This window comes from Globicephala melas, chromosome 3, assembly GCF_963455315.2.
Source record: "Globicephala melas chromosome 3, mGloMel1.2, whole genome shotgun sequence".
Lineage (NCBI taxonomy): Eukaryota > Metazoa > Chordata > Mammalia > Artiodactyla > Delphinidae > Globicephala > Globicephala melas.
In genome coordinates, this window is record NC_083316.1 from 35994185 (window position 1) to 36019103 (window position 24919).

The window sequence follows — 24919 nt, forward strand, 5'->3', positions numbered from 1 at the left end:
GGGCTTTACTGATTCATGGAAAATTTTATTCTTGCAAATTATAGTTAGCTCTGTGGTTTTGTCCCATTGGGATATATATGGGCATGGAAGCTTAGGCATACTTCAGGTCCACACCCTTGTGTCTGGGGATAACTGCTTCATTAGTGTTGGGTAGAATTATAGTAACTTGGAAACATGGTCTCATAAAGATTAGAATGATCATTGTAAATGAGACTAATAGAACATTTAAAGACTATGGCAAAAAATCTTATGAGGATACTGTATACATAAGAATTTCAGAGTACCTATACTGGCTTTGGTCCTTGCTGTAATGCGTCTCACCCAGAATACTGTCCGTGAAAGTAGCAACAAAGGTGGATTTTAGTGATGAACCCAGATTGAATAGTTGGATAGCAGTGTCACTATGAAAGATGTTACTGTTTCTACATAATGAATCACTTTTGGTCCTGCTTATTACACTTCTGGAGTGTGTCACCTTTTGGTAAATTAAGCTATTTTAATAAATATATTACCATGCAGGGCAGAAGGAGGGGGGGGTGCATTTTTATGTGTGTTACAATTGACTTCTATTCAGTATTTAGGACTCATTATCTTGAAGCTTATCTTAGCTTTTACAAAAAAATTCTAGATAGCAAGACTCTGCCTTATAGTTCACTTTAGTAGCTCAGTGAGTGGGTAATAGTAACAGTAGCTATTAGTTAATGATGCTCATTTTGTGCTAGACAACCTCCTATCAACATCCTGAGGGTTTTCAGTGCACTCTGCCATATGGTAGAGTGGGACTTAAACCCAGATCTGGCTGACAGCCGGCAGGTCCACTATCCACCCTGTTGATGTTTGTTAAACAAAAATAGCTTCCCTTCATGAAAGGGAAGATCCACATCATTAGAAACTATTTAAATACTTTTTATTTGTTTGTTTCGTTTTTTTTGCGGTACGCGGGCCTCTCACTGTTGTGGCCTCTCCCGTTGCGGAGCACAGGCTCTGGACGCGCAGGCTCAGCGGTCATGGCTCACGGGCCCAGCCGCTACGCGGCATGTGGGATCTTCCTGGATCTGGGCACGAACCTGTGTCCCCTGCAACGGCAGGCAGACTGTCAACCACTGTGCCACCAGGGAAGCCCCTGTGTATGTTATTAATTGTAATTTTGAACTGGTGAAATTGGAAAACAGAGCATCGCAATCTTCCTGTAATTACCCTGTGGCAGATGGAACAACAAGAACCATATTTTCTTTCAATTAACTATTTTTTTCTTACATTATGAGTGCTTGGTTGTTTCAATAATGTTATGGTTCCTATTTTATGCATAAGCTTTTGGGCCTCTGGAATGGTATTTTCCCCCCATGGAATTGCAGGAAATTGAGCAAAACAAAGAAGATATTAAATCACGGCTATTTAAAGCTGCCATGATTTAGTATTTTCATGCTACCACTTGCAATAGACTACAAGGGAGAACATGGGGCAATAAGGAAGAGCTTAGCGTAATAGGTGTTCCCAGAGTACCTGAGCCTGAGGATGAGAGGGGCTTGTCAAGGTGGAACAGAGCGTGAGAAGAGTCACTGAGCATGGGGGACCATTTACTTCTGTGGTATGGGGAGGAAAACCCCTGGGAAGAGAGAGACCAAAGGAGCATTTCATGAGATGGGTGAAAGCCAAACTACTGTAGATTCCAAATATGGAGGTAAGGAATGTCAAAGGAGAGAAGAATCAATCATTGGCATGATATTTTTGGAAGGGATGTGGAGTAAGGAGTTGCAATTCAAAGTAAAAGAAGCCATAAAAAGAGTTAATGGTAGCAGTAATGACATTTTCTAGATTAGAAGATGATGTGAGAAATTGCTTATACTTGAAATGTTCTGAATTCTGTTCCCTCCACCATTGACTTGGTTTGGCCTCTTCTCTGTAAGTATAAGTTACGGAGGTAGCTTATAGAAGAGAATCATTGCCTGGGGAAGAGTAGGAAATTCTGGTGAGCATTTGCAGAGAAGTGTTCTGGAAGATAAATGAGAGATGATTAGGCACACAGGGAAGGAACAGGTAAATATTTAAATGGAGGAGAAAGCATGTGAAAATTAACGGAATCAAAATTCAAAGGTAGTCATTCTCTTCCAATGTGGATCACGATATAGTTTTTTTATTGAGTGCTATTAATGTTTTAAATAAAACTTGTGCTAGAGGACTAGTATTTTCTAGGTTATTTGTGAGGAGGAGGCTGGGCGTCATGACTGTTGAAATAGTCACTTTTTTTTTTTCTTAAATTATGGGTGCTTGGTTGTTTCAATAATGTCATGGTTCCTATTTTATCCATAAGCTTTTTGACAAATAGCCATTTGCCAATTTTGCTTTCCTTATGCTGCTTTCAAGCAAAAGTAAAATAAAAATAACATTCCTAGGATTTTTCACAATATGTTCCTTACATAAGTCATTGAAGTTATGATGATCAAAACATCTCATTTAATGACTTCAACCATTTCTCCTAACAAATATTAAAATTAGGTGAATCACATTTCACCACCTTTTACAAACAGATTGAATGGTAGATTCAGTTAGTGATTCTCCTAATGAATGATTCCTTTTTCCAGAGGACATCATTTACTACCATGGGGGATTTAAAACACTTGTAAAATCTGTCTTCTTTGTGGCAGACAGTGGGGGTGTGGGGGGAGAATGTTTGAACATTTGATAAAAAGAGAAGGCTAAATTTTTTTTTTTTTTTTTTTTTTTTTTGCGGTACACGGGCCTCTCACTGTTGTGGCCTCTCCCGTTGCGGAGCACAGGCTCCGGACGCGCAGGCTCAGCGGCCATGGCTCATGGGCCCAGCCACTCCGCGGCATGTGGGATCTTCCTGGACCGGGTCACGAACCCGTGTCCCCTGCATCAGCAGGCGGACTCTCAACCACTGCGCCACCAGGGAAGCCCAAGGCTAAATATTTTTAGTGATGCTTTGGTGTAGTATATGCTCACATACAGAGAAATACAACATTTTTAGGAATTCAAAGAGCACTCATTCTTGCATGTGGGGATCAGTCCTTCTCTGACTCTGCTTTGGGCAGTGGGGCATTAACGAGTGACGTGCAGACAGAGTCTTGATAAGTGCCTGTGCCTTGGGGCTTGGCCTTTTTGAAAGTTCCCTCCTAGGAGCCTGTTGCCTTGATATAAAGAAGCTGGGCTGAATCACGAGAGGCAACTTATAGAGAGTCTTGGAGGATTGGTGTTGTCTTGGACTTACCAGCTGAAGGCAGCTGCATGAGCTACATCCATGGGGCAGGAGAACCACCAGCTGAACCTTGCCAGAATGTCTAACAAACAGAATTCTGTGAAATAACAAATTGTTGTTTGGATGTGGTTGGTTACACTGCTGTGGAACACTGAAAGAAACTATGACAAAGCATTAAGAGCAAACTTGGTTCCCTTTTTTTTTTTTTAAACTATGCATTAACTTAGTTCTGACTGTTCCTTTTTCTACCCCTTCCTTGGATTCCTTATTTCTTTCCATTGTCTCCACTTCCCCTTTTCCTGTGGAAGCATAATGGTCATTCTTCTAGGCAGCATGAGTTGGGAGACACTTGGAAACCCTGCTTACCCCAGAATATCTTCCTTATCTGTCTGTCCTGGTGCTTGAATCTTCAACATTATTTAAATAATGATTTTCCCGCTAAGCTTTTACATCTCCAATGATGAACATGCAGCTATCTGGACACATAACATTATTCTTTGTCATTCACTACTGAGCCAGGATTAGTTTGTTAGTTTCCTTTCCCAAGAAAGGGCTAAAGGAAAGCGACTGCTACCAGGCCCTTGCTTGCCAGAGGGCCTTGCCCACATGTTTACTCCTGCCTGCTAGGCTCTCCCCTGATTTTGCCATCCAGTTAACTATGACTTTTCCTTCAGCTCTTGACTCCATTGATACTTTCTTAGGGAAGTGTCCCAGAACCCCCAATTAAATCAGTTCTCATGTTATATGTACGCATAGAACCAAATATCTCTTCTTCAGAGAAATTTTAATTCAACTTTTTTATATACGTAATTATATTTGTACCTCCTGGAACTATAAGCTCCAAAGGGATAGAGATCTTGTCTAATTTTGCCCACTGTAGTATCATCAATACTTAGCATATATTCTAACATCTGGAACATATTCAATACATATTTGTTGAATGAATGAATGAATGAATGAATGAACTGAGATTCTGAACAATTAAATCTTCTCTTACCTCTGTACTTTAGAAATTTTTGTGCCTGAACTGGGTGTTTCGTTACTGTTGTGGGCAAGAAAGCAGGCACATGGCATTCTAAAAGCTCCATGAGATATTTCAAGAGGGGAAATAAAAGCTAAGAGCGCTACACTGAAACTAAGACTTATTAGAGCAATGTGGACTCCCTTACAATGCCTCTTCATTTAAATTCTAACCCATGGATAAAAACATTCCCAGAAGCAAGAAAACTAGTAAGAGCTGACATGAGTACTAGCATGCATTGTAAAAACATCACTGGGCTGCCATAAAAATTATTTTTGTTTTTCCATGCAATATTAGTTAAAAGCTTCCTTTTCTTTTATAATTAAACAATTTTGGATTTATGAAGGAAGAACTATAATGCTTTTTTAATTGAGGTATAATTGCCATATAACATTAGTTTCAGGTGTACCACATAATGATTCTATATTTGTATACACTGTGAAATGATCACAATAAGTCAGAACTATAATGCTTTAATACACTTTGCAGTTCTCAGATTTATCTTCATTAAAGTCTGTAATAATTAAGTTGAACAGAAAAAATGCTTAGAGTGGGCTTACTAATATGAGCAGAAAAAGGAAGTATTGGAGCTTTATGTTTTATTTTAACATTGCTGTTCTGACTTTGAATGGGTTGAGCAAGAAGAGCAATCATGGGGCTTCCCTGGTGGCACAGTGGTTGGGAGTCCGCCTGCCGATGCAGGGGACACGGGTTCGTGCCCCGGTCCGGGAAGATCCCACATGCCACGGAGTGGCTGGGCCCGTGAGCCATGGCCGCTGGGCCTGCGCGTCTGGAGCCTGTGCTCCGCAACGGGAGAGGCCACAACAGTGAGAGGCCCGCATACCGCAAAAAAAAAAAAAAAAAAAAAGAAGAGCAATCATGATTTAACCAATATTCCACTATGAATAGCATTTTTATAATTCTTTGAGGGCTCTGAGTCAAAAGCCTCCAGTTTTATTTCTTTAGGGATAACTGCTATTTGTTCTTCAATTTAGAATATTTGGGAAGTAATTGACCATGGGAAGCATTTCCCAAAATGTGATGGGAATGGCAGGTAAGAGAAAAATAGGTTCTATGGTTATAGAAGTTTAGAAATGCTGGATTAAACAAAATTCAATGGTAGTTTTCTCTTTTTAATCACAGGACTGATATGTGCTGTAAATTTCCAAGAAGAAAGGATATAATATACAGCATTTCCCATTGTCATCTGATCACTGAATTTTTAAATTTAATTAAGCATTTTTATTTATTTATTTTTTGCTTAACATGTTCTTTGGAATTTAAATGTATTCTGCTAAACACTTTGGGACACGTAACCCAGAGAGAAGTCTCCTCTTACACATATGGGAAGGTATAGAAATTTACCAAACCCCTGGTGACATATTTCTCTCCTGTCGTTTCCCTTAACCACAGCCCTATGAGCCTCCTATTCTAGGAACTACTTAACTGTGTTTCTGTTCCTACAACTGTGCTAATTATAATAACAGCTAAAACTCATTGAATACTCCCTATGTGCCTGGCATGATTCTAAAGATTTTCAATGTAATAACTCATTAATCACAACAGAACAATCCTTTCAGTAGGTATCCCATTTTACAGATGTGGGAGCTCAGAGTTCAATTAATTACGTAGGTGGTGGAGTCAGGATTTGAACCTGGGCTGTCTGGCTCCACTCTGAACCACAGTACTATGCTGTCATAGAACTGATTTGCCAACTAGCTTTTTTTTCTTATAAATTTATTTTATTTATTTATTTTTGGCTGCGTTGGGTCTCGTTGCTGTGTGCGGGCTTTCTCTAGTTGTGGTGAGCAAGGGCTACTCTTTGTTGCGGTGCGCAGGCTTCTCATTGCGGTGGCTTCTCTGGTTGTGGAGCACAGAGAGGCTCTAGGCATGTGGGCTTCAGTAGTTGTGGCACGTGGGCTCAGTAGTCGTGGCTCCCGGGCTCTAGAGCGCAGGCTCAGTAGTTGTGGTTCACAGGCTTAGTTACTCCGCGGCCTGTGGGATCTTCCCAGACCAGGGCTCGAACCTGTGTCCCCTGCATTGGCAGGCGGATTCTTAACCACTGCGCCACCAGGGAAGCCATTTGCCAACTAACTTTTAGAAAACAACTTCTTGGTAAGTTGGGAACTATTTGTAATTTGTGAACTCTTTGGGATTCTAAACAAAGAAGCAAAGAAGTACAGTTTAATGTACCGGTTTGACATTCGCTTAACATCATGCATGTGTTTGGCAGAGTCAATTTTTCCGAAAGATTTCTTCACCTTTTAGAAATACAGAATCTGTCATTTTGACATGGTGCCATGAGAAGGATCACTCCTAGAATATGAACTACTTGTTTTTAAGTGCAGGCCCTTCTTGAGTTTTCCTTTTCTTTCTTCCTCCCTCCCTCCCTCCCTCTCTTCCTTCCTTCCTTCCTTCCTTTCTCTTTCTTTCTCTCTCTCTTTCTCTCTTTGTTTCTTTCTAATACTGTAGCTGTGGATCTTGTTATGTACTTATGCATACATAGCCATACAACAGGCTACAAATAATTCGACTACAAAAGCACATCGTGGTTCTGGTGTTAACTACTTCTCCTTCTTTACTGGAAAGTTATGAAGGCTGTTGTCTAGTCTGGTTTGGGCAGATTCTCTGTCCTGCCTCTATTTCTGGCTTTCCTTTTTGTTATTATCTGAGTTCTCCATTATCTTCTGAACTTCTTTATTTCATGCTAGTCCATGTTTCCTGTAGAGGTTGATTCTTTACAGTAGAGCTGATCAAATTTTTGCAGAAAATTGCCTTTCCATCCACAGTTTAGACTCCTCCTTTCTTTATACTAGCCCAATATTTCTGCTAAACTATTTTCTAGTTCCTCTATATTACCTTAGAACTAGTCTTTCTGATATGCTTATTTATATAATACATGTAAAATTAAAATAAGATACAAAACCATATGGATTATTAGGGGCAGAGCACAGCTGAAGCTGTATAATAATCTAAGGAAACTAATATTGCTTCTCAGTTTTAATTATAGTTTTGGTTTTTGCTCGCAATTGCATAAAATTAGCAAAGTTCTCTAAAGCAAGAGAACTTAACGTTAATCCAATACTAGTTTATCTTCTCTACTTAAATGCTATTTTCTTTCCTTTACCAGTCAGGCTCTCAAGTGGGTAGTTTACTTTTGCTCATACTCTTTTTAGGCCTCAAAAACCTTTGTTGTTGGTTCCTACCCTAATTATTTAGCAGAAATTATTCTCTTGAAAGTCAACCATGATGCCCTTATCACCAAATGTAAACCTCAGAACTCATTTTCTTGGACATCTCTAACATTTGACACCATTGACCAGCCAGTATGGAAAATGTCTCCTTTTTTAGGGTCCTACTACTGTAACTACTGTAATTAATTTAGCCTGTGAGCACATTACCTCTTTGACACTTATTTTTATTATATTGAACTTAACTAAATCCTTAACCCTTTCCTTACACAGGCTGCTGATAATTAATTTCTCTCCCATTTACACTTCTTTACTTTTTTTTTTTTTTAACTTATTTGGGCCTATTTTCTTTTTTAAAAATATTTATTTATTTATTTTCGGCTGTGTTTGGGTCTTTGTTGCTGTGCGTGGGCTTTCTCTAGTTGCAGCGAGTGGGGGCTACTCTTTGTTGTGGTGTGTGGGCTTCTCATTACAGTGGCTTCTCTTAGTCTCAGAGCACGGGCTCTAGGCATGAGGGCTTCAGTAGCTGTGGCACTTGGGCTCAGTAGTTGTGGCTCGCGGGCTCAGTTGCTCCACGGTACATGGGATATTCCTGGACCAGGGCTCGAACCCATGTCCCCTGCATTGGCAGGCGGATTATTAACCACTGCACCACCAGGGAAGTCCCTGGGCCTATTTTCTATCCTTGGGGATCAGGAACTTGAGTCAGGTGAACTTTGTGTCACCTGCAAGTATGGCATCAATTTTCTCATCGAATTCATTGAGAAGAAAAATATTTTCCTTATTTTGTAGGGCTTAGGACGAAACAGGACAACACATGCTACACACTCTTCTCCAAGAGAGTGACTTTGATTTGTTAATCAGGACATTTAAAGTACAAACAGCAATAAATCTATTGAACTCACATTTCTTCACTTTTTGTCCAGAAGCGTATCTTTAAAAGCTTTGTTAAATGTTTTCCAAAAATACAGAGAAATAGGGAAGTGACTAACTTAATAAACATACAAAAATAGTTACGGGTTAGTTTTGGTAACGTTTGTTTCCTATGAACTAATCATGATTCACACTCAACACTGTTCCCTTTTTAGATGCTTATAGTCTGAGATTTTAATAATTTGTTCCAGAATGTTGTTGAGGACAATTAGTATATTTCCAATCCATCATTTTCAATATCAACTTCTTGCCATTTCTGGAAGGTAAGGAATATATTTGCCCATGATCAGTCTGGTAGCATTTTTCCCGATTCTTCAAAGATGGCTGACGACAGAGTCATTAATCTCAAGGTGTGTTCTGAATTTATACTTGGATATAGTATGTACGAGTCCCATTTGGGCACATTGTAGAGAAGTTAGGAGGTTCTTTATAAAGTCTCTCTTCTACCTTTTCCAGCTAAAGTTCAATATACTTTACATAGAAGAATGGAAAATAGGATTCGAGGAGATCAACTTTGCCTCTGCTCCTTGTTATTATGGCATCAGCTACCATGGTTCGAAGACTTTCACCTCTCATGCTCTCATTTTTATCTAAATATGATTTAAAGAGCCTAGTTTATTGTTCTATTGTTCCACAATCTTGACCTCATGTTATATTTTACCTTCTTTGACAACTTTCTTATACCTCTGTGCCACTTTTAAAATACTATTCTTGATTATGAATCCTTTTATGATGTTTACTTCCTTTTAAAGTTCGAGATCCTAGGAATGCCGTGCATTGTCTTTCTTGCATAAAATATACCCATAAGTATCAGCTAAGATTTCCAAGTTTTTTAAAAAATTAGGGCAAGAATCTAAAAACATCTTCAAACCAATTTGAATGCAGAATTCTTCTAGAATGTTCTGTTTCCCCACAATCGTCTACACTTGTCTAACTCCTACCTAATTGGACAGCAGTTTTCGAACTTATATTTGATTGATTGATGTAGTAATTATTTAAGTTGTGTAGTTAATATTGTGTAACTACAACTAAAACTGGCATAAACATATTTTGGAACAAAATCCAACTGCCTCTTGTTAAGCATCCAACTCAGCTGGTAGGAACAGATGTTCATGAGTGTTTAGAAAGCCTTCTAGCCCTAAGCATTCACTGTGCAGTGAGTATGAGTCAATATATTTTATAGACGTAATGGAGAGCTTTGGTTAATGTGGTGAGTTGGTTAGAATAGATTAGAATTCTATAGCATAGAATAGGTTAGAATAAGATGTGTTCCTTGCCTTCTGAGGAAATTGCAAAATGGAAGCCAATTCTTTCTGACCCTTCTGATTAGAATTGATTAATTGTAGTATAGTGATTCTACACTACATTATACTCTATCATAACACCTGTAATACTTTGTTTCCCTAAAGTCTGTACTTACTAGACTATGGGCTCGTGGAGGGCAGAGATTGTCCTTGATAAATGATTAGCTGAATGTATTTAAGAAATCATAATGTGATACATGAAAAGAAGGAGGAAAAAAGCAGAACATGGGCTGATATGGAAAAACATATTTCAAAAACCATCCAGGGTTATTGGTACTGTAAAATGTGCCATTTAAAATGCTGTCTAAGGACATACAGTCAACAGTAGCAGAAAGGCCAGTGGAGTTGGAAATACAAAGCAAGCTAATTCTCATTTCTAAAAATTTAAAACAAGAAAGCTTGAAATACATATTTTAAACCTTAGCCGTAATGTTTGCATTTAACAAATCTTCTGTTTGAGAACAGTGATATAAAATGGTGCTAACTTAGGCTTTATTAGTACAGATGAAATCCTGTTCACCAGGAAGAATCATTCTGCAGTTATTCTGTTTCTTCACTAGATGGTGCTTATGAGCTAATGAGAAAAAAGATTGAGTTCATGGTTTATTCATTTAAGGGGAAACACAAACTTGTGAATTAAATAGAATAAGGCAATAAAAAATTAGAAAAATTTAAGACAGCTCTTTACAGTTGTTAGACTACTCGGAGAAAAATCTCATCTTCCTTTCTGATAAAAATGTTAAGCTCTAGGGAGAAAAAAAATTGTGCATTAAGATCATTAAATCACCAAATTCTGAATGTTCTGTGGGCTGATTGTCCAAGTCTAGGGAACTAAAAAATTCTCCTTACTCTCCTTAAAATACAACATTAATCTTTGGCTGGAAGTAAAACCATTTAAATTGTTATATGATGACAGTATCATTTCATTTCATAATGTTATTTTGTGAAATGGGTTGTTGACTAGATTTTAAATGGTGTCTGATAGGCAATATTCCTTCACTTCCATTTAGAGGTATTAGAAGTTAAAAGTGTAGAAGTTAAAAGGGAAGGCTCTGGATTCATACTGCTTGAGTTTAAACCCCAGATCTGCCACTTACTAGCTGTGTGATCTTGGTACTTTACTTCTCTAACCTTCCTTTTCCTCATCTTGCAAAACGAGGGTGCCGTGGTTTCCATTTCATAAGATTACTGTGACTTAATATATGTAAAAGACTTAGAACAGTGCCTGGGACATAGTAAACCCTCAAAAAATGTTAACTTTCATGACATTTCTTATCATTTTTCACTTACTAATGAAGACTGATAAGTTCCCAGTCACAAAACAATTCGGGGAAATACCAATTTAATTACATTAACGCCCTTTCCTTCCTTTCTCTCATTCTGGTATTCTAACCTATTCCTCCTCTGCCTCTATCTATGAAACTGACTTATATTTTACCAAATTACTTATTTTGAGAGCAGACTGTCGCTTAAAGTTCAATAGAGGCATTTGTATTCTAATGTGTGGTGTTTGGGATAGCTTAACTTCTGAATTTCAGGAAAAGATGGTTTTATTTCCTCGTTATAGTTTCTGAGACTGAACAATTGCAGTGACTGATAGCAAACTTTTCCTAGTGCAGCATCTGTTGCTGACAGGTATCTGAAGGTTGCCACAATCGTTGGCCAGTATCATGGCAAAGATAGACAAATATATGAGGAAGAAATTATTCAAAAGAAATATATATATATTGTCAAAATAGTGGCAATACAGATGTGAGAAAAACCATGGAAGGACAAACATTCGAATAGATATATTAAAACTGAAGAAAGGCTATGTCCACTTTTAGGAAGAATCATGAACAAATTCATGAGTCAGAGTTTTTGTTTACAGTTCTATTTTTAGTGTGTATGGACCCCGGTGCCCCAATTCACAGTTATTAACATGTGATATGTTTGATAGGACCTGTGTCCTTTGCTCTCAAATGTAGGGGATGATATATGAACATAAGATGATGGCCACAGGCATCTGGTATTTACCAAAGAGTTACTCTGTACTGGGTGTGGTGGTAGGAATTCTACCTGAAGTATTACATTGAATTCTCACTGCAACTCTGCTAAGTAGCTATCATCTTCATTCTAGAGTTGATGAAATTGGCGTTTGGAGAAGTTAAATAGCTTTTCCTAGATTACATAGTCAGTGAACAGTGGTGCTAGTATTCAAACCCAGTTCTGTCTGACTCCAGAGCCTCAGCATTTACTGAGATGTCAGTTCAAACAAAGACATTGTTTGAGTTGATTCTGGAGGTATAGACGGCACCCTAAATGACACATTTCCTAATTGGTCTTCCCTGCTGAGACATTAACTTGTCGACACAGGGCATTATGCTTCCTTAGTTCTCTTCATGCCTGGACAGTTAAAGAATCAAATTGTCCTTCATAATTTGAAGATGATACCACTGCCTGTGAGGCTGTGGCTGAGAAAAACCAACATCTGACAAGCAGTTCTTCCCACATCATGTATACATGCAGATTGCTCTTTGGTTTGCGGCTCAAGCTCTGTTGGCAGAGCCTCACTTCTGTATTTCGTTATGCCAAAGTGTGGTTAGCTGAAGCTTAGTTTGAACAAGACTGCACTATCACTGATGCTATATACTCATCAGGGCGTTCTCTGTTTTTGTCCCCAGCCATTTTTAGCTTTGCCACACCATCCTTTGGATTGAAAGTTCATCAGAAGTCTTTAAGCCTCCCAGATTGTATATGCAAGACCTGTTTAAATAGTGTGCTATGGTCCCTTTTAAAAACATGTCTGGTCCACCAGATCTGAGTTGTAATGATTCACTATTTCAAGGCTGGTGGACCAAATGAACTGCAGCCTTGGCTACTGGGTCTTGCCATTTGTTGTTCTCAGGCCTGAGACACGTGTTCACAGGATGGGGGATGGTGGCTGTGTGTTAGAGTTAAAGGGAGGTTTGATCACTCTCTCTGTTTTTATAAAACTTCACTGTGGTCTGGTGCTTGACTGCTCTTCAAGGGCTTACCAGTTTGTACTTCTTATCTAGTCACCCTATGACCAATTGTCCATGTAGGTAGACAGCTGGTGGCTGAGATTAGGGAATGCACTTGATGACAGCAGGTCATGATGGCTTGGCATTCACCGTAACAGAAAACAGCTGCAGTGAACTCATCTCCTTTGTACAACACCATCCCTCCTCCAGATCTTCCTTCTCCTCCTCTTTTGGGAAACATTTACTGAATGCATACTGTAAGCCAGGCATTAGGCTAAGTCAGCGATACTCAGCTTCTGCACCTTTCATATTTTGGTCCAAAAAAGCCTTTGTGGTGGGGGGCTGTCCAGTGCATTGTACGATATTAAGCAGCATCCCTGACCTTTACCTACTAGATGCCAGTCGCAGCCTCCCCTCCTCCCCTAGTCATAACAATAAAAATATCTCCAGACGCATTACTAAATGTCCCTGGGCGGGGGGCAAAATTACCAGTTGAGAACCACTGGTCTAAGGATATTATCTAATTTAATCCTCATAACAACTCTATGAAATGGGTAGAATTACTTATTATTTCCCATGCTTTTCCTTCTACCTAGATTAACTTTGCTTCCACTCTCCATCTAGAGAAACATCTTAATCTTGATAGCCTGAGCTCTAATGTCCTCTCTTCTATGATGTTAGGGCTGGCCACAGCTCATATACCTACCACTCCCACTCCAACAAGGTGCCAGAGCATTTTGTATTTATAGGTAGAACATGAATGTAACAGTAAGTGACCTAAAAATATGAAAAGGAAGGAAATAAGATTGTATTCTGAGTTAAAATGTGTAATAAATGCATACTATAACATAGACTTACAAAGTTACCTTAAAGAGACCGAATTGTTCTGTGACTTAAAAGATTTGACTATTTCCTGTAAAAGAATTACTGGATTCAAAGAAAAAGCTTTGTCCATTAGAATAGGGCTTATATTCATAGAAATAAAGTCAGAAGCAACCACTGATGGGTAAAGTAGGTCCTGTCAGGCCAATGTAGCACCCAGTTAGTCTGCTGGTTATATCTACTGTGGAGATTGGGCCATCAGAGTAGTAGAGCCTGACTTTGTTAGGTGTTTGATCATCCTTTAAACTGTTGTCTCCCGAAGGATGGAGCACATACCACTGGGCATAGTCAAGATGATGTAGGTCATGTATGTACGTTCGTAAATAATGTAGACTTGTGTGGTGAGAATGTTATCCACTTAAAATTTCTACCAGATGTTCTGATACAACAAGCAGAAAGTTTAATTTTGGGGCTAGTATGTCTTTAATGCCTGATACTAATCTTCCTTTTAAGTATAGAGAGAGCAGGCCTCAGGCTTAGAAACTTCCTTCACAGGTAGTAATAGTTTCTAGTTAAATTTACTATTATTGCTTAGTTTCCATTTACTTTTATTTCTATAATATATTTTCTTAAATTGATCAAAGGCAAATGATGTTAGTGTTCTATTTCAGGCAGTGATTTAAAGTTTCTTTTAAAACTAATAAGAAAACAAAATGAACCCATTTCAAGAAAACATTAAATAAATAATCATATAGGTGTGGTAAGCAGGTATGGTGAAGTCAGGTAGGATTAGGGTGACCAACTCATCCTGACTGGAAAACAGAAAGTACTGAATCCCACCTCAGTTCTGCTTAAATTGAGACCCTAGGTCACCCTAAGTAGAATATGAGAATGCTTGGTGTTTCAGGAATGCTCTGTCACTCATTCAAATGGCAGGAAATGCAGTTCAGCTCAGATAATTCTAATGAAGAGACTTACAGAGGTGTGAACAGGTTGAGCGATCAGACAGTGTATACTGAGGTGGTCCACAGAGACTAGAACAACTGGAAATTATTACCTACCTGGAGGAGGAAGTGGTGTTTCCAGGCTCAGAGCCCAGAGAGAGTGGAGCTGGACCACAGATGTTGAGATTCCCAGTGGCAGTTGTGGTCTTGAGGGATGAGACTTCTGCCAGACAAATGGAACCAAGCAAGGAGGGAGCAAGGAAGAAACATCCCAACTCTTCCTTTTCCCACTCTCTAATTTCATGCTGGTGCCTTTCAGTAGCTGAATCCAAACAGAAGCCTCTGGCCAGGAGGGTAAGGGCGTGTGTACAGGCCATGGGGGCCAGCCTCTCTGGATATAGTGCAAAGCAAAGAAGGGCAGAAAAATGGATCTGGAGTAAGGGAAGGGAGCAGAGAAAAACCACATAAATTCCAAGTTCATTAGATCATCTTACGGTACGGCTTCTGATGTAGGTACACGGAGAGAATACGCTGGTCGGCCTGACCCGTGAGTGTTTTTCCTCATTAAATATTGATGAATCAGCATGTTGGTTTTATAAACCGGGATTTTGTAAGTGTGTCAGAGTAAATTTCCCCGAGTCTGATGAACTCTAGGATCCTGTTGGGATGCTGCTCTGGAGAAACAAAAAGATTCTGGGCTTGGAGAATTCACCATAATGCTGCCTTGTGCTAGATTGTGTGAGCAGTCAACGGGCCTCCCTCAGACAGAAAAGAAATACTCCAACCACTTCACAGTTGAATGAGCTGTACTTCTTTGATTAAAGTTTTACAGTTATTATCTCAACTTAAACACTCTTTGAGTTATCCAGTTGCCACAGGGAGTGAATTTCTCACCCATGAACGTACCTTGTTCAAGAACTAGATTGTACCTCTTATACCCAACCCATCATGGTGGTTAAATCCAGAGTCTTTAGTGTGTCACATAAAGTTCTTCAAAATTTGGTTCTTGATTTCCTCTTTAGTTTTTGCATGGTGTACCTTTTTGGGATAATTTTACTTTCAACTTTTCTATGCCCTTCTGTTTTAGATATGTTACTTGGAAATAGTTCGTTGCTTGATTTCATTGTTAAAAATCTAGCCATTTACATACATGCACGTATATACACACAACCACATACATATTTATAATTATATTTATTTCTCTTTATATATTGAAAACCATAAATTCACACCAATATTCCATCCCCATTCTAGCGGGGTTCTATTTTTCTCTCTTTCCACATTTGTAACTCAACAATGAGAAAACTTGCTCACATTACCCTAAATATATTTACTAACGTGACCAATCCCGCTGTAGGTATCCAGGTTCCTAATGCTGCTGGGGCACCGTCCCAGGGGATGCTCTTTTTACCACACTGGTTCTCCAATATGTTATACGCACCTGCTCCCCTTATGTGAATGCTCTCCTCACCCTGCTTGGGCTTTGACACCCACAACTAGCTGCCTGCCTGCATGGAACCCTCTTCTGTTCAGATCCTTATTTCCCCCTGCTGGGCTACCTCTGTGTGTGGACATCCTCATCATCCTGCTTAGGTTTTCACCTCTGCACTTGGTCACTCACCTGTATGGACACACTCTAGTGTCCAGACAGTAGTAGTGGTTTGGATATCCTTCTTGCCTCACTTGGGCTCTGATACTCCCTGGCCACTTTTCCTTGTGAAGGTCCTCCTCCCCCTGTTCCGTGTCTTGAACCTAATGCCTTATCCCTGGCCATCCCCTCCACACCCATGTGGACTCCTTCCTCATCTTGCATAGGACACCTCTCTGTTGGACACCCCATATCAGACCACCCTATTGCATGGATGTCCTTCTCACCCTGTTTGAGCTAAGACTGCTCTCCCACGTTGATCCTCTCTTTACGCTGCTTGGCCCGTGATTCCCTACCCCGAGCCACCCCTGTCTATGGATGCCCTCCTCCCCTCAGTCCTCCCCTCAGTAAGGCTCTGACTTCCCACCACAGGAAGCCCTCCTATGTGGATACTACTTACTGCGCTCAAGGCTATGATACCCTATTCTGAGCTACCATAGCTCCTCCAACTAGGGGGAGCCTACCTTGCTTTGCTTTTCCTAATGGCTTTAGGACCCAATTTCTAGGGATGGGAAGATAAGGAAGGAAAGAAAAGGGAAGGGAAATAGGAAGAGCTGACTTATATTTTTAAAAAGATCTCTCTGCTATTCTGTTGAGAGCAGACTGAAGAGGACCCGAGACAGAAGCAGGGATCCCAGCTGGGAGGCTAGTCATCTCTCAGTAAAATGTCGGTGATTCCAGTTAGTGTGTTAACAGTGGCAGTGAACAGTGGTCACATTCTATACTTATTGTTAAGATAGTGCCAATAAGATTTGCTGATAGAGTGAAAAGAGTTAAGGATTACTTTAAAGTTTTTGGCCTGAACGAGAAGAAAGATGGTGTTGCCATTTATTGGAATGAGAACAATTTGGAGAGGAGTAAGTTTTGGGGTCGGAAATCAAAAGTTCAGTTTTGGACATATTAAATTTGAGATGCCTTTAATCATCTAGATGGAAATGCTGTATATAAGAGGCAGGAGTTTAGGGAGACATTGGGATTGAGGGTCATAAGGGTATAGATGGAATTTATAGACTTGAGCTCATCTTCGAGTGAGTATAGAGAACAGAAGAGGTCTTAGTACTCTAACATTTAAAGTTTTGGAAGATAAGGAACAATCAGCAAAGGAGACAGAGTAAGAGTGGCCGTTGAAGTAGAAAAAGAACCAAAAGGGAGTGACGTCTCAAGCCAAGAGAAGGAAGTGTTTCAAAAGAATGAAATAAGATTTCGGATCCAGTGGAGAGGAAAACTGGTAATGCAGAGGTGAGTAGGAGCAACTGCAGAAGCCATGACCTTGATTAAGTGAGAGCAGGCGAGAACCATGGAAACATGGAAGAGTTGGTCCTTGCTAGGAGCATGGGCAGTTCACCGATTCTAACAGGCAGGGAGGCAGGGTATGCAGAGTGGTAGGTGCGGTGGGGGGGACACATGGAAGTTACTCTTCTGATGGCTTCTATTTTCTCAGTAAAATAGGAACTAAAGCCCAGAGCTGAGGGGGAGGAGGCAGAGGATGTATTTGCAGTTTGAATAGAGAAGTGTGAAATAGATTTCTGGGCAAGTAGGACAGTGAATGGACCAGGGAAATGAGAATTGCCAGGCAGTAAGAAGAGCCCTTTTTACGTAGCTGGAAATAAGTGTAAAGTGACACCCATTGTATGGTGGTTTGCTTTTCTCTAGCCACATTGGGTTTCTCAGGATATGCACAGAGTAGGCAGAAAGTTGGATTTTAGTACAACTAGAAATTTATGAGAGGGGCGAGGGAGTTGACTCTGAAGTACCTAAAAAATGCTAGGCTACTGAAATATTGCTCATGTAAAGTTCTCAGGGGTTTTGTATTAAATTAATAAATCAGAATGTTTAAAAAAATTAATATGTTAGTCTGTTGGTAAATGGGAAATACTAAATTCTCCAGTTGGTTAAACAAAACAAAGCAAAATCTAACAACTTTACTGAAAATTTTACATTTTTGTTTGATATCAATTGATTTATTCATTCATCAAAGATTGGTTGTTTATATATGTGCCAGGGTCTAGTTTAAAGCATTGGGGACACACAGAAGAAGGAGACATGATCTCTACTGGCTTGGAGCTTGTATTTTTATTATTTGATACATAAAATTAAGAGCTTATACAGTAATTACAAGACAGAATCCTAAATACTAATAGATGATAGGAATAATAGGAAGGGTTCTAGAATCTGACTTACTGAGCTCTTATTCCAATTCCTCCATGTACTTGCTATGTGAATTTCAGAAACGAATTGAACTTTTCTAAGCCTCAGTTTCCATGTTATACAATGGAGATAATAATAGTACCTTTTTTGTAGGGTTGTTATTAGGATTATGCTATTTAATGCATTTTGGACACTTAGTAGAGTTATTAGCTCATGATGAGTTCTCAATAAATATTAGCTATTATTGTTATTATTAAGACAAACATATACAAAGTGTTTTGCAAATACCAAAGAATGAGCAACTGACTGAGGCATGTTTACACTATTAGTTTGTTCCATAAATGGTGTTTGCAAAGCAATAGGTGAGAGTTAGCCTACCCAAATTATCATACACAAGAAATGACCTTCCTAATAAATTTATGAAGTTATACTATAAAAAATGGGCAACCAAGTACAGTTGGTCCTCCATATCTCCGGGCCTGCAGATGGAAAATATTTGGATAAAAAATTCCAAAATGTCCCCAAAAGCAAAACTTGAACCTCATGCTGGCAACTGTTTACATAGCATTTACATTGTATTTACATTGTATTAGGTATTATAAGTAATCCAGATATGATATAAAGTATATGGGAGGATGAGCAAAGGTTGTATGCAAATACTATGCCATTTTATATAAGGGACTTGAGCACCCTTGGATTTTTGGTATGCATGGGGAGGGGTCCTGACCCAATACCCCTCGGGCATTGAAGAAAGTCTGTATTTACATGACAAAGAGAAATGTAAATGTATTTTAGAGGCAAGATAATGGATGAGCACACAATGTGGGCATAGACATGGGAACTGCATATCAGACTGGGCAGGAATCAGTGAGAAACAAAGTGATGTGATAAATGGAGCGATGGAAATTCATGAGTGGTAGTATGAAACTGAACTGAAATTTCCACTGACCAACAGTTCTCTTCACCCAAGGCATTTTCAGTAATGTAATTTTTGCTCTTGAATGTAGAGTTAGATATCCGTTCCCACCACATCAGAGGAAACTTGTATTCAACATTGATAAATGATCCATAAAGTGTTCATGTTTTGTTATGCAACTGAGATAGTCTTTAAAATGGTTTGTTGAAATACTTTTTTCCAGTTTTGTAGCAAAATAGTTACAAACGGCTAGAAAATTTCATCAATCCATCTTATGTAACTGTAATAGCTACTATTTATTTAGTTCTCATTATGTGTTTTACTAAGCACTTTGTGTGTGTGTGTGTGTTTAAGATCTTCTTTAAAGCTTACAACAGCCTTGTTAAATAGGCATTTTCATATCCACTTGACAAAGTGAGGCTTAGAGAAGTTAAACAGCCTGCACATGGGATACACACCTGGGTAAGTGATGGGGAAGTAGGATTTGAATGTAGCTTTTTTTTTTTTCTTTTTTTTTTTTTTGCGATACGCGGGCTTCTCACTGTTGTGGCCTCTCCCGTTGCGGAGCACAGGCTCCAGACGCGCTGGCTCAGTGGCCATGGCTCACGGGCCCAGCCGCTCCGCGGCACGTGGGATCTTCCCGGACCGGGGCACGAACCCACGTTCCCTGCATTGGCAGGCGGACTCTCAACCACTGCGCCACCAGGGAAGCCCTTGAATGTAGCTTTGCCTGACTCCAAAACTTGTGTGCTTCCTATGACTCAGAAGTATTTTTTTCAGAAGTTTAATTTTTATCATTTAAAATGGTATAACTGGGGACCTTCCCTGGCGGTCCAGTAGTTAATACTCTGTGCTTTATCAGCTGCATAGCACAGGGAGATCAGCTCGGTGCTTTGTGTCCCCCTAGAGGGGTGCGATAAGGATGGTGGGAGGTAGACGCAAGAGGTAGGGGATATGGGGATATGTGTACATATATAGCTGATTCACTTTGATATACAGCAGAAACTAACACACCAGTAAAGCAATTATACTCCAATAAAGATGTTAAAAAAATAAATAAAATGAAATGAAATGAAAACTATTCAACAAGTAAAAGCAAACAAACAAACAAACAAAAAAGGACTCTGTGCTTCCCTTGAAGGGTTTGATCCCTGGTCGGGAAAATACCTTGTATTTTCCATTTAATATAGTTTGAAGTTATCGCCTGTATCTTTGGGAAGAGCTTATGTTGATCAACTATTAGATTTTATCCAGCCTTATGAGTGGTAAATGGTATGCTGTAATTTTGATTTATATTTCTCTTATTATGGGTGAGGTTGATCAGATATTCATATGTTTAAGGGTCATTTGCATTTCATTTTCTGTAAACCACTGTTTCTCAGCTGCAGGTGATTTTGCCCCCCAGGGGACATTTGGCAATATCTGGAAACATTTTTGTTTGTCACAACTGGAGGGTGGTGCTATTGGCATCTCATGGATAGATGCCAGAGGTGCTGTTAAACATCTTATAATTTATGAGGCAGTGCTCCCACAACAAAAGGTTATCTGGCTGAAAATGTCAATAGTGCCAAGTTTGAAAAACCCTACTGGAAATGTGTCTATTGATCATTTCTCATATAGAGTTGTATTTCTTAATTTTTTCCTCTTTGCTAGAAATTCTTTGTAGGGTTTGATATCACTGTTCACGAAGATTGATACTCCCACCTATAGAATCCAGCATCTCCATGAGACTTGCTTTGGCCAATAAAATGAGCACTGAAGCGCTTTCTCTGTAGATGCTTGAAGAAACAGCCCATGGTCAGGCATGCCCTTTTTCCTCTGCCTCGGCGGAAGCGTGTGTTGAGATGAAGCCTCCATTAGTTTGGGTCCCTGAGGCAAAATGATTATAGCGCTCACTGCTGACGAAAAAAGGACACAACGTGTAAGTGAGAAATAATGTTTTATGCCCCTGAAACGTTTCAGGTTGTTTGTTACTACAGCAAAATCTAACCTATTGTGATGGCTATAATCCTTTTATATTAAGGGTGTTAACCTTTTGTCTGTGACAGTCAAAGAAAATTCCTAACATGTATGTTAGTATATATATCAAATTATGTATATATACATACCTATGTAATATATATATGTGTATACATGAACATATGAGCATGCAGAAGAGTATAAAATATACACACAGGTTGTTAACAGATTGTTAACATTGGTTACTTGGCTGAGGGCAGATAGGACTTTAAGCACTTAAGTAGCATCTATGAACTTTGATGGGGGGAACGCTGAAGTAACGATACATCCCAGTGCAAACCAGGTGGAATAAGCCTAGTGTGGGATACAGAAAAGAGGATCTAGAATGGTACCAGAATTATTCTCTTAGCCACAGTAATTAAGGGTTATTACCAGTTCCATAGGGAGAAGGAATTGGATAGCAAAACCTAATGTGTATCTTTTATGTGTAGTTTTATACAGTTACGTACGGTCAAGTGTACAAAGTTCTCAGTTAAAAATGTTTTGGACATAAATTAATCTAAGAAAAGATTTAATTCACAGTCCTTTGCAGTTTTAAGACACAAATGATGTAAATGTACTTCCGAGCATGTTAAAGAATGAGATGAATCAGACGATGAGTCCAAAATGGTGTGTGTGTGTCCAACACTTTTGAATGACCAAGTAGAAAAAAAAGATGTATAGTTTGCTATGGACAGACTTACAGACTTCATCCATTTGGTTTGGCACCACTCAGAAGAGAGCTGTGACCATACTAGGCTGAGATTTCTTAAGCCAACATCATATACCTTATCTTTGGAGAACTTTTCTCCTCTGTATTTTTAAACTTTAGCCAACACTTTTCCAATGAAACCTGTGTTTAAGCAAGAACATTTGGTTTCTGTAGTAACATTTGGGAAGTAAAGCAATTCCTGTATTGGAACCTTTGCCAGTGTGAGGAAGACTACACATTAAGAAGAATTCTGGGAAGAGGAGTGATTTCTTCACCTCCTGAACTCTAGTACGTGACCATCATTGAGTGACTTCTCCTTCTGGCTAGGAAGGCTTGGCCTATATAGTTCCAAGTTGGAAATTTGGCAGGTTAGCTCACTAGTGACCAAAAGGTCCTTTTAACAAATTCTGCTGGTCACTGAGCCATATTTCTTCATCTGCTTTGAGTCTCAAAGTGATAATATGTGAGTGAGTAGTATCTCATGGGGGATTGAGGAAAAGGAAGTTTTTTACCTTTTGGAAAGATTGTTCATTCAGTTTTTAAAAGATTGCCAGAAAACCTCATTGTTTACAAATTTTTCCATTGTGTTCTGTTTATTTGCCAAGAAAAATCTTGCACCATACCAACTTGTTTTAGTAAAACAAATGGCTCCTTTCACAATACAGCTCAGCATATTTGTATATTTATATGAATTTTCCAGCACTGCTTTGGGATGAAGGATTCATCTACATTCGCACATGTTCTGTTTTCCCTTGTGCGTTAAGCTTTGACCTCCCGAACTAGCTCCCAATGAACCCACAGGCCATGGATTAGTTGTAGGCAATTTACTAAGCCCTCAGTTGGATAGAGTTTTGCTGGAATTCTTGAAACAAATAGGGTGTTTTCAGGGAGCTTGCGCTAGTTTGAGTATGTGGGTGGATCATGAGCGAAGGAATGACCGTGGACTATACCCAGTGGGCCCCACTTTCCCAGGAAGACCTGAAGGTTACTACACTTAGTTGGCCATTATTTAATTTGTGTAGGTTAACAAATAGCAACTTGCAACAGACTCATAAACATAGTACCAGCAAGCTATTCAGCTTGTCTGGCCTGGAGGCAGATCTTGTGTTGTCCATGTGGCCTTCTATGCTTCATTAATTATATTTCCTAATAATTTCATTGTTGGTCTATAAATAGTGTGGAAAATTTTTCATACTTTTCAGATAATTTGTAATTTATATGGTATATTTCTCCGAGGAGTTGAAAGAAATTTTCATTAGCCTCACACTTTTAAAACCTTAGCACTTGTTAGTTGGGTGATCTTGGACAAATTACTTCATTTCTCTAACTTTTGAGTTCCTCCTCTGCAAACCGAGGGTAATAAAAGCAATTTCATAAACCCATTGTGAAGGCCAAATGAAAGGACATAATAAAACATCTAGTATGGTGCCAGGTATATCAGTAGGCCTTCTGTAAAGGGGAACTGTTGCTATTATTATTGGTGTTTTGATGATGGTAGGATGATGTGGGTTATTTCTACTTCCATGGATACAGGGATAGATGAGTGAATCTGGATAAGAGTGAGAGAGCACATAGGTAGGTTGTTATTCTGCCCGTGATACACGAAAGAGGCCTCTGGAAACGAAAGTGGAGGTTCTGGAGGCATGCTTCAACACTTCTTAACCTCCCAATAACCAGTGTTTCATTTGTAGCAAGGAGAATTTGGCCATCTTCTGTGACATATTTTAACTTTGGGCTGGAACCAATCTTGAAGAAGTTTTGAAAATCTCAATTCTGTACTGTGAAGTGAAGCATTATGTTTCCAAGGACACGTCTCTGCACGTTGATGTTCATTGGAGCTTCTCCACCCCTCACCACACTGGTGCCAAGGAAAAGGCTCATACAAGCCACCTGTACCTTAAGATGAAAATTTTAACATTAGCTTAAAATGTTGCCAGTGTTTTGGCCAGTACAGAAAAGTCCATGATGTCATTGAAGGATAGAGTAGCATAAGAGATTCAAGAGGCATTTAAAACCAGTTGAATTTCTCTTATGTCCTTTATGTTTTCACATGTCCAGTTGGCAATAGAGAAGGCAGAAATGGAGGAGGAGCCAGTGCAGTTCTCAAGCCTTTGCTTCTTGCGGGGGAAAGCTAAGGACAGTCACTAGTGATTTTGAAAAATCACCCTGCCACATCAGAACACCTGTCATGCACAGGATTCTTGAATAGAATAATTCTGTGAACAGTGATTTGGCTTTCTAGGTGCCAACTTCACAGTGCAGAGCAATAATTCATCCAAAACCATGGAGGACTGCTCTTTTGGGAAAGGGAGTCATTTCCCCCTGCTTAATCTGGTGGTGCATTTTCTTCCACAGGTGTGCAAGAAACCGTTCTTGAGTCGACAGAGAGCTGGACGCAAATTGCACGGGTGATTAGGTGGTGCCACAGTTCATCTATCATTGCCTTGAAATACTAGGATATCAGCTTTCAGGATGCAAATCAGGAATACTTCTGTATGTGGAAAATTTCAGGCCATGGTCCCTAACAGATAAATATAAACTCACAGTAAAGCTATATTTCAGGTTAGCTTTAATACTTAGGAACTTGGGGACTAAAACTGCAGCAGAGCATCTCAGTCATGGCATATGCATGTTTGCTTTCAAAGTAAAATGAGGTCATCTGTTAGTGACACCAACGTCTGTCCTACAAAGAATTCTACAATCTTCATTTCAAGTACAACTTTTACAGCTCTTGAGTTCTATATTCTCCTTCTACAAGCAGTACTTTCGTTACTTGTGGATTTATTATTTAATTAATAATTAATAATAATAACCTGTGACGTACCTTTAGCAAAGCAAAGGCCATACCATAAATTTTATTTACTGAATTCCTTTTTCCCTCTCACTTTCCATCTCCTGAATTTTCCTTTGATTTTTTTCCGTATGTATTTTAGAGTTATTTTAACTTGCTGTATTTCATGTTTCTTTTGAAGCTGCTTTAAATCTTTTCTGGAATAAGTCACACTACCAACAAACAAAAAATAAATATTCATTTGTAATCACTGGACCACCCAGTTGAAATATGCTGGTAGTTTTTATCCT

General features: G+C 39.2%; 1 protein-coding gene across 1 annotated transcript in view; it reads left to right on the forward strand.

Annotated features, from left to right (window-relative positions):
• NNT (nicotinamide nucleotide transhydrogenase) overlaps positions 1-24525 on the forward strand; it is a 259323-nt gene extending 234798 nt beyond the window's left edge. The window contains exon 22 of the mRNA XM_070045136.1: positions 24194-24525. Within this exon, the coding sequence (XP_069901237.1) occupies positions 24194-24250 (57 nt within the window). The 3' untranslated portion in view covers positions 24251-24525. The remainder of the gene's footprint in view (positions 1-24193) is intronic.
• The last annotated feature ends 394 nt before the right edge of the window (positions 24526-24919 follow it).